The following is a 13,779-nucleotide window of genomic DNA, read 5'->3' as shown; positions in this document are numbered from 1 at the left end:
AGTAATGCCCTAAAGGTGCAGTGGGCTGCACACAATAAACATCCTTGATTTTTTTTTAATTTTTGTGCAGTGATTTTCTCTCATAACAAGGTACCCTACGCTTTTCACATAACCACGTATGCTAGAGGGGATTATCCTGAAACTGTGAGTACAGTACGTTTCTCACAGACACTTGATAACAATACTGCAGGGCCCTCTGGAGCCCAGGCAATGTTCCTCAGTAAGTTGCTGCCCATCGTTGTGGTGGAGTAGGACTGGAAAGTGTCTAAGGGCGAATATGAAAAGATCATAGAATCATATACTCACTGAGGTTGGAAAAGACCTCAAGGATCATCTGGTCCAACCACCCCCCTACCACCGATGTCACCCACTAAACCATGTCCCTAAGCACAACATCCAAACCTTTCCTTAAACACCCCCACGGATGGTGACTCCACCACCTCCCTGGGCAACCTGCTCCAGCGCCTGGCTGCTCTTTCCGAGAAGAAATGCGTCCTAATTTCCAACCTAAACCTCCCCTGGCACAACTTGAGGCCATTCCCTCTATACCTATCACTGGTTATCTGTGAGAAGTCGCCGACCCCCAGCTACCGGCACTGCAACCGGACCCTAAGGACAGTTCCATCTTTCCATTTACTGTTTCTAGCAGTCTATGTTCCTGAAGCCGCAGCTGTTTCACACAGCACCTCTTCAAGTACTTCGACACTTGGAACCGAACGCTTTTACAAACTCCAGCTCACATCAGCAGCGACACACCTTTAATGAAACACGCACAACGTTAACTCGGAACACGCGCTGGGGGGGGGGGGGGGGAGGCGTCCTCAGAGGGCGTCTCTGCACACCGCTCGCTCGGGAAGCTGCAACTTCTGGCAGAGCCCGAGGCTGCGAACCCAGCGCAGCGGGGACGCCCCTGCGTCAAGCCATCGCCACACGCCGTCACCCACCCCCCCCCCCGCCCACCCGACGCGAGCACGCGCACCAACCGCCGCCGCGCGCGGTCGCCCTCTGATGACGCCACCTCACCTGGCGCCCATAACACATCCCCCCCTCCACCCCTCCCTTTTGCGGCTGGTTGCGCATGCGCGCTAGGCGAGGCGCAGCGTCCCTTTCTCTCGCCCCCCTCCCCCCCCCCTCCCGTCCCCCCCCCCAACGGCCGCGCGGGGCCGTTAACTGCCGGCGCTGCGCGCGCGGCCTCTCCTCACTCAGCGCGGGGCGGGGCCGGGGGAGCCCCCTCGGGGCGGGCGGGGGCGGCCGCCGAGGGCGAGGGAGCGGCCGCCGGGCGGGGCCGTGCGCGGGTCCGGGCACGGCAGGGGGAGGCCTCCCCCCACCCCCCCCCCGTCCCCTCCTCCTCCTGCTGCCGCCGCCCGGCCGCGGCTGGGGGCAGGGCTGAGGCCGCCGCCGCCGTGGGGGAGCGTGGCGAGGGCCTGACGCGCGTCTCGGTGCCTCGGTGAGGCCCATGCCGCCCCTCCGCCCGGCCGGCGGCCCCTAGCTGCCCCCCGGAGCCGGCCCGGCGCTGGCGGCCCGCCCCGCCGCAGCCGCCCAGGCCCCGTGCGTGAGAGGAGCGGGAGACATGGACCCGGAGCGGCCCGCCGCCGAGGAGCGGGGCGAGGATGGAGACGGTGCGGGAGGGAAGAGCCTGGGCAGCGGCTGGGAGCAGAGCCTGAGCCCCGAGCTGCAGCAGGGGTACCGCATCCTGCGCGAGTTCCTCCTGGAGAAGTACCGGCCGCTGACAGCACCGTTTTTAAAGCCGCTCGCGGATCAGGCGTCCATAAAGGAGGAAGGAGGGGGTGGCTCCCTCTCGGGTCCTTGTAGCAGTCACTCCTTTCCGCCGGCTGGAATGTGGCTGCTGAAGATGGAAGAGAAATTCCTCGGTGGGCAGTACGCAGGGATAGCAGATTTCGTGGGTGACTTCCGGCTCATGCTAGAGACTTGTTACCGGCTGCATGGAGTGGATCACTGGCTCTCCAAACAGGCCCAGAAGCTGGAGATGATGTTGGAACAGAAACTGGCGCTGCTGTCCCGGTAGGTGTAGAAAACTCTATAGCGGCTCTGGTATATGCCGTTTGCATAAAGTAGAACAGGAGGGTATGGTGATTTATTTTTTTTTTTGTTAGAACATAACCTTCTGTTTCTCTTTATGTAAAAAAAATACTATTTGAATCGCTTATTTAAAAAAAATCAAAAAACATTTGAATGGTTCCCGGTAGGATCAAACATTCAAGCTTTCAGCACTTCTACAAAGAGGAGTGGTGCCTACTGGGACCATTCAAATATTAAAAATGTTTTGGAAACACCAAAGCTGGACATACTGAAATGCAAAATAGGGGTTAGCATTTCCTGCCTAAGATTTTACTTCTGAAAGAAGCCTTTTAAGACTATGGAGACACAGTTGTTTGGACAAGATGTCAAATGCTCCTTTCTTTCCTTTATGCTGGTAAAAGCAAATGACGCTGCCCAAATTCTGTATGACTGTCTCTTTAAAATTAATACCCTTCTCAGTTTAAAGTAGATGATACATTTTATATAGTTACTGTAGTCTGTGAATTTCTTACTGCCTTTGAGTAAGAATAAAATGCTGAGCTGAAGCGCTTCCTTTGAGATAGATAATTTAGTGTCAGAATGTATTTTGGAAATATACATGATAAAACAGAAGGTAACACCTGGCATACTGTAGTTACAGGCTTACATGGCAAAATGGAAATTGTGATATGTTTAAGCATAAATGCTTGGCAGGAGCTTGTTTCTCAGCCAAAGCAGCTGACCATGGAAGGTTTTCAAGCCGTATTGTACAAAGCCCAATTAAAGTCACAACTGAAATACACGTTTTCTCTTGAATTTGACATAAGCATAGCTCAGTCTCATTAAAAATATGGTGGCTTCTTACAGTGAAAGGTCCAGTAGTCTTGCATGTGACTTAATGTTTCTCACATTAAAGCTGAGATGGTTTTTTTTTTTTGGGAGAGGGTGAAGGTGAACAAGAAGGAATGGTATTAGGAAATACATAAAGCTGTCCATGTCCATCAAGCTTAAACTTGCTAGCAACACAGAGCCTTGCTGCCAGCTGGTAAGAAGAAGCTTGTCTGTACAGTGGGAACACTTGAGTGCTGTGCAGAACTCAATTGAATAAGACTCTGTGAACATGTACTGTGCTGGTGTATCAGCCACCATGCTTTTGCATAACAGTAGCTTTGGGACAATTTGGGAGTAGATGGGAAGAGCTGAACCTCTGATAGGATGTGAAGTTTTACTTGAGAAAATTAGCAATATCAATTTTTAAATAAATAAATAAATCCTTGCTTAAAGGAATTACTGCTGGAAAATAAATAGCTAATCAAGCAGAGCTTGAAAGATTCGCCCCAAGTTCATTTCTGTGTTGCATGATGGCAGTGTCTCAGCTGTACTGAAGTGAAGGGTGTTTTGTGGAAGCCTTTGTTGAACGAATACTTACTGGACTTGATAGGACATGAGAGTGCTCAGTGCCTTTTTATTAGAAATCGCATAAGTCAATTTATGTGACGTGCCGTCAAATAGCAATATGTATATTTACTAAAAGAAAATTGCTGTTGTCATTCTTTCACAAAGGCACATTCTTTTGTTCTAATCAACAAGAAATATTAAACAGCCTGAAGGTTATTCTACCTTGATATATAGTGAATCTTCTATTAACATTTCAGGGATTCGTAAGGAGTGCTTTTTTTTTTTTTTAAATGTCTGTGTGTACTAGCTTGGAAGAGGTCTCTAAGAACTGTAGGAAATGGAAAGGATTATGGAATCTAGAAGTATCAAAGTTCTTTTAAATTTTGTATCAGACAGATTTGTTTAACAGAATTAGTTTATTTGTAAAATGAAATAGAAGTAGTTCTTGTAATGATCATCTTTGCTTCCTTTCAGATCAGTGTTTCACTCAATGTTCTTTAACTGCAGTAATGTCGATAGTATGATTCTCAGATATTACAAACCACAGAAAATTACCTCAGAGGGGAGGTTGATTTTGGTGGTGGATTTTACTTTATTTTTTTCCATCCTGTTTTCAGAGACTGTGTGGTAGTGTCACTTCTCATAATGGCTGTGCTGCTGTAATTTGAAACATTGTATAAGATGAAACATAATTGCAGAACCAACTTTGTGGTGCTGTGGCCTACATCTTTAAATTTTCCAATTGAAATAAACTGTTTAAACAAAGCAACAACAATGAATGCATACATTTTCCTCAGTATTTTTAGGTATCTTCTGAAAGTTCTAGTTTCTTATCTCAAGTCTTGCGGAAGTATTTTCTTTCCAAATATTTATGGCTTGAAGTGGGAAATTCAATTTTCAAATAATATTTGGTTAATTGAGATAGGTATCCATCATTCTTAACAGATACGAAAACATCTTGTTAATTTATTTGTTTTAAGTTTTACAATTTCATAAAGGAATTTTCAAAGTCAAAAAATGGCAACTCTAGTGAATGGCAGGTGAACAATAACTGTTTTAGTCCTGAGTAAATATGTTTGATCTATGGATGACGTTGAAGTACGGTTGGTAAGGGAAACTGTAATTGTGAATTCACTTGTATTTCTCTTGTAGGCATTTAAGAGAGAAAACATCAATAGCAGTAACATCTAGAGGATGCTATGGGCAGGAAGATGAGAAAGGAACACCATGCACTTCAACAAGACGTCGTTCCACACCTCGCAATTTAGTAGGCTTGTCAGCGGGCATGTTCGAGTCTGTGATGGTTCAGGTTCTAAGGCAAGAGGAACAGCTGAGAGCAAAAGAAGAAAAAAGGTAAAAGGGAAAACTATTTTGTTCTGTCTTGAAATAGCCATATCATCTTAATTCTCTAACAGAGGTAGCTCCTCAAGGCTCCTTTACATCGCTAAACTTTGTAATGTTCTTTGTCTTTAATTCATGAATGAACCCAGACTTCAGCACAATGCATCCACAAATAAAGGAATTTGTTTTTGGTTTATCACCTTGTCGAAAAAAATAATAAAGCAATATAATCTTTAAAGGTGCTATAATATAATCTTTAAGGGTGCTATTATTTTCAGATTTTGATACTTTAAATAGTAACTGAAAGCATCCACAGCAATATTTCTGGTTAGCTCAGTCGTGATTTATTGTACTTCTTCAGCTGTTTTACATGCAAAAATTAGATTAAAAACTACCAAAATGATCACAGAACTAGACCGTAGTTATGCTTGTCAGTGCTTCCCTCTGATAGCTGGAGGCAAATTATCTTTGCAAGTGCCGTTCCTGTTATCTCACCAATGTGGCACTTCACCTTGCCAGTTAGGTAACAAATTTACAGTGTGTACATAGTAAACTCAGTGGGATTTTGCAGTTTTCAAATCTCTTAAATTTAAGAGGTATGTAATTCAGGCAGTCGGTAATGTTGTTTGTGATGTGCTTCACTTTGAGAAAATGAAGCTCATAAATGTGTATACCTTAATAGTAATTTGACAGACTGTTTCTGAATGCAGGGTGTGATAACTATCAGCTTTAGGAAGCAAAATGCTTCCAACTTTTTCAAACTTTACAGTTTTAGAGATTTTTTCCCATATATAACCAACACACTCTCATTTTGCAGGCAATCATCATTTTCAACAGATTTGAAGCAATACAGTTTGGCTGAGCTGAGTGTGAGACAGTACTTCTTTCCTAGATACGATAATGTCTTTCTTCTAATCTACCTCATGCTTTGTGAAAAGCAAAGATCACTAGGGTTGTTATTTCTCTGGTAGAGTTCCTGTGAGCTGTGTTCAATTTAGTGTTCAAGATATCTGAATTTGGTCACACAGCAATGAAAGAGGACATCCTGATAGGATTTTAGTTAATCCATACAGTCAATAGAACCTATCTACTTAATTTTTTTCCTTTCATACACCTGTTTTAAGCACATTCCTACAAAACTGTAATAATTACTGGTTACATCCATGGATCTGAATATACTCAAAAGTCCCAGATCCTGCGGGAAGGATGCTCCATGGCACTGATCTTACAGAATCTTCTACAAGAGCAGAAGTTCATAACTAGCTTGCCTCCTTATGCCTTATGATTTTGCACTATGACACTTACTAGTAAGTAAAAACAATGTGTCAGTAAATAGCTGGTTGGATATTACTTGGACTATATTGATATACTCAAATAATCATGCTTTGGATATCTTTTCATTTTTTTTTCTTATTTACTAACAGATTGACCCTGTAGTTACTTACACCTCTCTGTACCAGTTGCTTCTCAGCTCACCATAATGCTCACCATAATGCAGGTGTTCAGCAAGTATATTGTGAAAGTGTTTTATGAAAAAAGATTTGGAAATTGTAAGGCCTATAAAATTAGCAGTACATCATTTATATCCATGTACTATTGACAACATGCGCAATTTTCCTTAGTATTTTATATATACAGATGCACATTCTTGCAACACTAAGGTGAGACACTGTTTTCCTTCAAAAATGTATTGCAACTTCCTAAGCTTATTTTGGATTATTGATAAAATAATGGATCATGTTGAATATATTTGTATCTGTTATAAGGAAAAAAACAGTTAATCAGTTTATTTTTTAGAAATCTGATACACAAAGGTTAGTACAGAACAGGTACTTTTCAAAACAGCATGCAAGATTGCAGCCTTGGGTAGCTTACTGGAGTTTTCAGTGCCTTCCTTCTAGTTAACCCACGCCAGCATTCCATAGACACAGACACAGACACACAGACACAGACACAGACACAGATTTCTAGGTTGGAAGAGACCTCAAGATCATCGAGTCCAACCTCCGACCTAACACTAAGTACTCCACTAAACCATATCGCTAAGCTCTACATCTAAACGTCTTTTAAAGACCTCCAGGGATGGTGACTCCACCACCTCCCTGGGCAGCCCGTTCCAATGCTTAATAACCCTTTCGGTAAAGAAGTACTTCCTAACATCCAACCTAAAACTCCCCTGTCGCAACTTTCGCCCATTCCCCCTCGTCCTGTCACCAGGCACGTGGGAGAACAGACCAACCCCCACCTCACTACAGCCTCCTTTAAGGTACCTGTAGAGAGCGATAAGGTCGCCCCTGAGCCTCCTCTTCTCCAGGCTGAACAAGCCCAGCTCCCTCAGCCGCTCCTCGTAAGACTTGTTCTCCAGACCCCTCACCAGCTTGGTCGCCCTTCTCTGGACTCGCTCGAGCACCTCCATGTCCTTCCTGTAGCGAGGGGCCCCATAGGGCTACAGAATTCGTTGGTTGGCAGGTGCCCGTTTTCTTACTGAATTTGCCTTTCAGTCTCTGCTCGTTTTTTGTGATGAAGTTGAAGTTTGCTGAGCTGAAGTTATTTTCAGCTACTTAAAGCTTGTCATAAATTAGCAATGAAAACTTAAGCAAAAATATGTGATAATGAACAATTATGCACCTGTTCTTCAGGCCACAAAATGTTAATGAAGAATTTATAATTGTTTTAATGTATTACAGTAATATTTATGGTGTAAACTATATTCTTAGAAGTAAAGCACTACTTGTTTGGATACAGTTTATTTTATTGATTATTAGTATTGATTGTTTCATTGAGTCTTTTATCACAGTTCCTAAAAAATTGAATGTCCAAATCTATTGCTGTAATATAGGCTATCCCATGTCTGAGTATAATTATGAATGAATGTGATGCTCAACTCAGGTGGGTGAAGCATTTAAGTTTTTAATTTCTAATGTACTGAACTTTTCTTTCCTCCCAGTCTTCGTGTGCTGATAATTTTTTCCCATAATATTGTGTGTAATGTGGTAGTATAACTTGTTTGTGTGTTGGCAAATTGGTTGTGTTTGGACAGGAACACCTGTTGTTTACCCCGTTTGAAAGTGGGCAGTTTGGCATACAAAAAAAGTACTTGCTTTCTGGCTATGCAGCTGACTTGTCAGCATACACATGCTTTTTAGCTAATAAGCATCTTATTAGCTAAATAGCTTAGACTATTTAGCTGCCTGAGTTACATACTTCTAGCCCCAGGTGAGCAAGGTTGCTAATGCTGGAGCCTTGCTATAGAATTCAGCCTTGTTGCTAAAGAAATTGTCAATTGAGGTCCATATTAATATATAATTCTTTGCTTTAGATACTTCCTCTCATAAGGCTCAGGAATCTTATGATGGTTTCTGTTGTTGTTGTTGGGTTGTGTTTTTTTTTATATAACTAGCTTTTCTTCAGTTGCATGTTTTGGAAGAATATCCCAAAGTGTGATTCTTCTGTTCTTTTCTGTAGTTAATTTTGTAGAGATCCTGCTCTGAATCTTTTTGTTATTTCTTATGTAAGTATACTCTGTAGATAATTTTTTTCTTTCTTGTTGTCTATCCATTTCTTGCACAGTTTGTTTATTTATTTATTTACTTATAACCTCTCCCAATTGATATATTTATCATGGTAGATCCAACTTAGAAGTTGCCTTTGCATTTCACTGTTTTGCAGCTGGTAGTTTCTATATGGCAGTAAAAGCACTTTTTTTCCAAGTACAATTATAAAAATATCTGATTTAGTTTTCTTGTCAATCTTACTTAGGAGCTATCTTTTTGGTAAAATGTTCTAATGATCAGAATATCAAATATCTTCTTTGAATTATTAGTTACATTTCTCTGAGGTTCTACTCAGCTGCTTAGTTACATGATACTTTAGTAGCATATTAATACAGATACTGACTTACATATTATTTAACAATAATTGAGGAATTACTATATAATTGGAAATGCCTGCCTCTTAAGGGGCACTTATATACCAAAGCATAGGTATGGATTCTTACTGAAATAGTTTAAAAAACCTAGTGAATAATAGAAAGTAAACTGGTTTATTTCAATGGGAATTAAGTTTCTGTTTGGCTTTGGATTGTTGAAAATTATATGAGGCACCTCATTGTCTTTATCACCTCTGAAAATGTGGTCCTTGTTTCACACGTTTGCTAAAACATTTGAAGAATGCAATTTAGGTTGCAGGTCAACCATTTAAATTAGTAAATCTTTGAATTAGGCGTACTTATACAGTCTCAATTTTGCCTTTTATGAGGATGTTGTGAGCAAGGAATGAACTGGGTCCTGTGGAAAAATACTGAATATGTGATAATGTGATGGAAGACTTTACGAGTGTAGAATTAAAGTAACAAAGGCATCCCCATATTTGCATCCTCCTAACCATTAAATGTTAATTTAATTTAGAATAACGCCTAATATTACTATTTTGCTTTTAGTTTACTAGTTTGTTTTTTAAAAGAATGTTTGGAGAAACTAATTATTGTAGAATTAAAACAACTTCCTGTACCTTGCCATCCAAGTTTGAATGCGTTACCTTTTAGCATAAAGCAGTATGTTTACCGTGTTTGGAGCTGTCAGACAAATAATATGGATTCGTAACTGAAAAGAGAGTTATGAAAAATGATTCAACCTCTTAGTGGTTTTAGGAGTAAGTGGGGAAAAAGTGTATCTATAATCTTGCCTCCTTTCACATCCAAATGAAATTTGTCGCAGGTGAGAATTAATTAGCTGTTGAGATGTGTCTGCTGACTTAAGGTAGAAAATGGTAAGAAATGTGGGGAGTTGTATCTGGACTCTGTTATAGGTAATCCCTCTACTTAGGGAGCATGACTGCTGAGTTTTAAGGTCAGGTACTATGCTTTTATCCACTCAAGAGCTGCAAAACAACTGCTGCAGATGTGTTCCAAGAATATTTTGTCTTCTGTTCATCTGGAAATGTCAGCCTGACCTTAGGATGGTTTGTGTTATTATTATAAACACAGTGTAAGTCTGCAAACATATTCCTGATAAATGTAAATAAAAGTAGGAAACAACAGTTTATTAATAATTGCTGTCAGCATAAAAGCCAAATGTTTGTCCAGAGGATTTTTCAATGTAAGGATGTTTATCCTGCTAAATATCAAATGTTTTTTTCTCTCTCCCCCCTCGCCCCCCTTTTTTTTAAGGTGCTCACTTTACCAATGCAAGTAGTATTGTTGACTTTACTCGTTTATACACCTAAAATGGCAAGTGAGATTTCTGTCTTTAGGTCACATTCATTATATTTTTAAATCAGTACTGCAAAGTGGGATTTTGCCTTTAGATACCAGTAGTTATATGGTTTGATTAGTAATGTATTGGGAGAGTGAAGCTGGGAATTTACTGACCTATTTGCATTTTAATTTTGTTTTATGTGAATCTGTCTTAAGCATTTGATTGGTACATAAACAACAGGGATGCACATAATTGGTATTAAAAATTTCTGACCAAGTTTTGGTAACAAGTCACTTGAAATTTAATTATTTGTAGTAGATAAAACTGTTAGTGGAATCTTTCTGTTATATGTCACTTTAAACACACAGAGGATGCAAATTTTTATAGTTTGTGGTCATGGCATATTTCTCCTGCATGATATTAAAATGTGGACCAAACTAGTTTTGTCACACTACTTGAGATTGACATGTTTAGATATTACTTTGAATGAGAATATGCTTATTCTTCATGCTACAAAACCACTGGTAGGTTCACATCAAAAGAAAGATTTTAATATACCATGATTCTTTGGCTGAATTTGGAAAGCGTTGCTGCTTTAAATGGTTACATGACATTTATTTGATACTTACCTATGAAGAGAAGTAATTGGAGGTTAGCAATCTGAAAATGAGGACGTGAATTCCAGTATTAGTTCACATCAGTAATATGCATAGGTGACTATTTCTAGCAGTGGACAGTGATAGAAGCTTTAGAGGAAAAGATATGAGAAGTTTTGGAATAGCTCTGAAAAAAAATATCTTGTAAGTACAGATGTATGCTAATCCTATCTGCTCTGGTCATGCCTTGGGGCAAAAATGTTTGTTTACAATTTAAACATGGAAGTAAAATTCCTCCTATTACTAGTAATCCTTGATAGTGTTAGAATTAATGTGGATGTCCTATTTGTCACTTTGGAACTAAATTAACATATCCTGTGTTCTAGTAAGTTAATTACCTTTAGCTTACTATCTGAAGTGGCAGCATTTTTTCCTCTTGTTGCTTTTGAATGTCATGATGAATTTGCAAATAAAAGTAAATAGAAGTGCTCAATTAGTCTTTTCATATTAGTTTTGTATATTGCTATCATGTTTCCTCTTGCTAGTGTTTTGTATAGAGTCCGAGATTTTTCAGAAGTTTTATGGGACTCTGATTACCGATAACCTCTTTTTCTGAATACCCACTATTTCTGCTCTATCCTTTTTTAGATAGGGGGACCAGAACTGAATACAGTTTTTCAGGTGAGGGCAAACCATTTAATAATGTAATGATGTTTTATTTCTAGTGTTATTTTCCATCACATTCTTCATGCATCCTAATATTTGTTTCCTTTTTGACCACCATTGCACACAAACTAGTAACAAGCCTATTCCTTGGAGAGAAATTCACATTCTCGTGTTTGAATGAAGCACTTAAGTTAGGCATTCATATTTGTATACTGAAGAAGGGAGTTAAAAGGTAGGTGACATGACACAAGCCACAGGGCAATAATTTGAAAGTAAGTTATCTGGCATTTGTTTTAAGAGATTTTTATATGGGTAGGTGGCTAGTAAAATACTGGTTTTTGGTAATACTGAATCCTGGCAAAAAGGAGAGATGTGGGGACTAAAGGGGATACATGTTAAAAATAGAAAAATGAATAAATAATTCAGCATATCCAAGCTGTTGCTATCTACCAGTTTTTTCTTATGTTTTCCCCTTTTTAAACTAGTGGTGATGAGAAATAAGGGTCTATAATTTCCCATTTTGGTGCAGTGGTGCATTGTGTAATACAAAACTAGATGAAAATTTTATGTATTGTGTTCTTTATTACTTTAAGATGTGTTTGTCATGCTGTAGTTCTGACCTGTTTTTCTTCCAGTTTCTTTTAATCCACCTGATAACCTGAATTTTTGTTAACTTTCTCCTAATAGGATGAGAGAGCAAGAAAGAAAAGAAGCAGAAGAAGCTAGTCAGAAAGAAATAGAAGAATGGGAAAAGTCACTTTTAGCTCAAGCAGCACCTACAAGGATGGAGACAATGTGGGAGATTCCAGCTATTGGTCATTTCCTTTGTTTAGCACAACAGATTTTAAACCTACCTGAAATAGTATTCTATGAATTGGAACGTTGTCTTCTGATGCCTCAGTGTAATGCTTTTTTATCTAAAATAATGACTTCTTTGTTAAGTCCTCCTCATCGCAGATCTACATTACATCGCAGGCCAACACTTTCTTACAGGACTTGGGAAGCAGCACTCAGACAGAAAGTTCAACACTGGTATAATGTTGTAGGGCAGACTGACAATCCTAATAGCTCTGCAGAAAAACTTGGATTGTGTCCCCAGTTTTTTAAAGTCCTTGGAGAAGTTAATCCCTTACAGGAAAAACCATTTCATGAACTACCATTCTACCAAAAAGTGTGGCTGCTAAAAGGTCTCTGTGATTTTGTGTATGAAACACAAAAGGATGTTCAGGATGCTGTTCTAGGACAGCCTATCCATGAATGCAGAGAAGTAATTCTTGGTTATGACTACCTGGAGAATGCTTATGTTCATTTTCCACAGTTCTGTGGTGCAGATGTTCGGATTTACAAACAAAAACCTTTTCGGGCTCCTGAATTCCCATCTCCTCCCATCAAAGTTAAAAGAGTGCCACGTATTAAAGTGGAGAAAGCAAAACATGAATATGTAAGGAAAAGCAATGGGGATGTCAGCTCTGGTGGTAGAGAAGAGCTGCTACCTCATTCCAAGACAGAAGCAGGGAAATGTGTGGATTCCACTGTTAGCTGTCCAGAAAAAGATAAACGTTTAGATAGCTTTAGTGTCACTACAGAGATCAAGATTAACTGTGAAATGAAGACCTCAGGAGTCAGTGACATCAAAAAAACTGGTTGTTATAAAGAGAACTTGAGGAATTTAATTAGTTCAGGAGAGATTGTTGGCATGGCTGGTGACTTTAGTTCAGGAGAAAGAAGGCCTGCAGAGAATGGACAAGGTTGTGCTGAAATGGCCAGAGTAACAGTTGAGATCAGTCCATTCAAAGAGAACACGCTGAAAGCTTGCCAGATGCTTGTCAATGGCACTCATAATGACAACCAAGAAATAGATTACCACAAATCTGCTAAAGAAACAATGCTGGAGAACTCACTTCAAAAAAATAAGAAAATAAGTAAGTTGCGGGCAAAAAAGAAGAAAAAGAAAAAAAAGAAGTTGAAGGATATTCTAAATGAAAATCTACAGAAAAAAATTGATGATTTGCAAAGAAGGCGTGAAGTTCATCTTCATCCATTCAAATCTTACAAATCTGAGATCCAGAACAAGTTGTTCATAATCAAAAAGAAAGCAAAACACAAGAAGCACAAGTCTGGTAAGTTGACACGTTTTCCCCATAATAAAAATTAGGGGGATACTGATTTATTTTGAACTTTCCTTCTTAGCAGATTTGTCAGTATTTTGTTTTGTGAAATGGGACAGCATTATTGTGTGATGTTGTTCTGATATTAATTTTAGTGTGAATGCTTCCATTCAATAACACAAGCGTATAAAACAGGCTCGTAAGGTAATTAAACCATGATTCGTTTCTATAATTTATCTAGAGAGAACATAACTCATTGGAAGAGTTTGTGTATTACAAAACATATTTAGGAGAATGAATCTGATTAGCTTCAGAGAGTAGTGTCAAGTTATTCTATGTTATGTTATATCACGTAAATTTTGGCAATGTTCTTCCCCTTTCTGATATTACTACTTTATCCAAGTTACAGAGAAATGTAGAGTAATTGCATGAGATCATGATTCTAAAGTTGTTACT

The 13,779-nt window shown here is 39.6% G+C and overlaps 1 protein-coding gene across 1 annotated transcript in view; it reads left to right on the top strand.

Moving 5' to 3' along the window:
• The first annotated feature begins 1,362 nt into the window (after nt 1-1,362).
• The window catches only part of KIAA2026 (KIAA2026 ortholog), a 59,568-nt gene continuing 47,151 nt past the window's right edge, over nt 1,363-13,779 (top strand). The window contains exons 1-3 of the mRNA XM_035567686.2: nt 1,363-2,022; nt 4,570-4,770; nt 11,903-13,335. Of these exons, the coding sequence (XP_035423579.1) occupies nt 1,571-2,022; nt 4,570-4,770; nt 11,903-13,335 (2,086 nt within the window). The 5' untranslated portion in view covers nt 1,363-1,570. The remainder of the gene's footprint in view (nt 2,023-4,569; nt 4,771-11,902; nt 13,336-13,779) is intronic.

Source organism: Cygnus atratus, chromosome Z, assembly GCF_013377495.2.
Source record: "Cygnus atratus isolate AKBS03 ecotype Queensland, Australia chromosome Z, CAtr_DNAZoo_HiC_assembly, whole genome shotgun sequence".
Taxonomy (NCBI): domain Eukaryota; kingdom Metazoa; phylum Chordata; class Aves; order Anseriformes; family Anatidae; genus Cygnus; species Cygnus atratus.
Note: the sequence above shows the minus strand (reverse complement) of the source record. Positions and strands in the feature narration are given on the sequence as shown.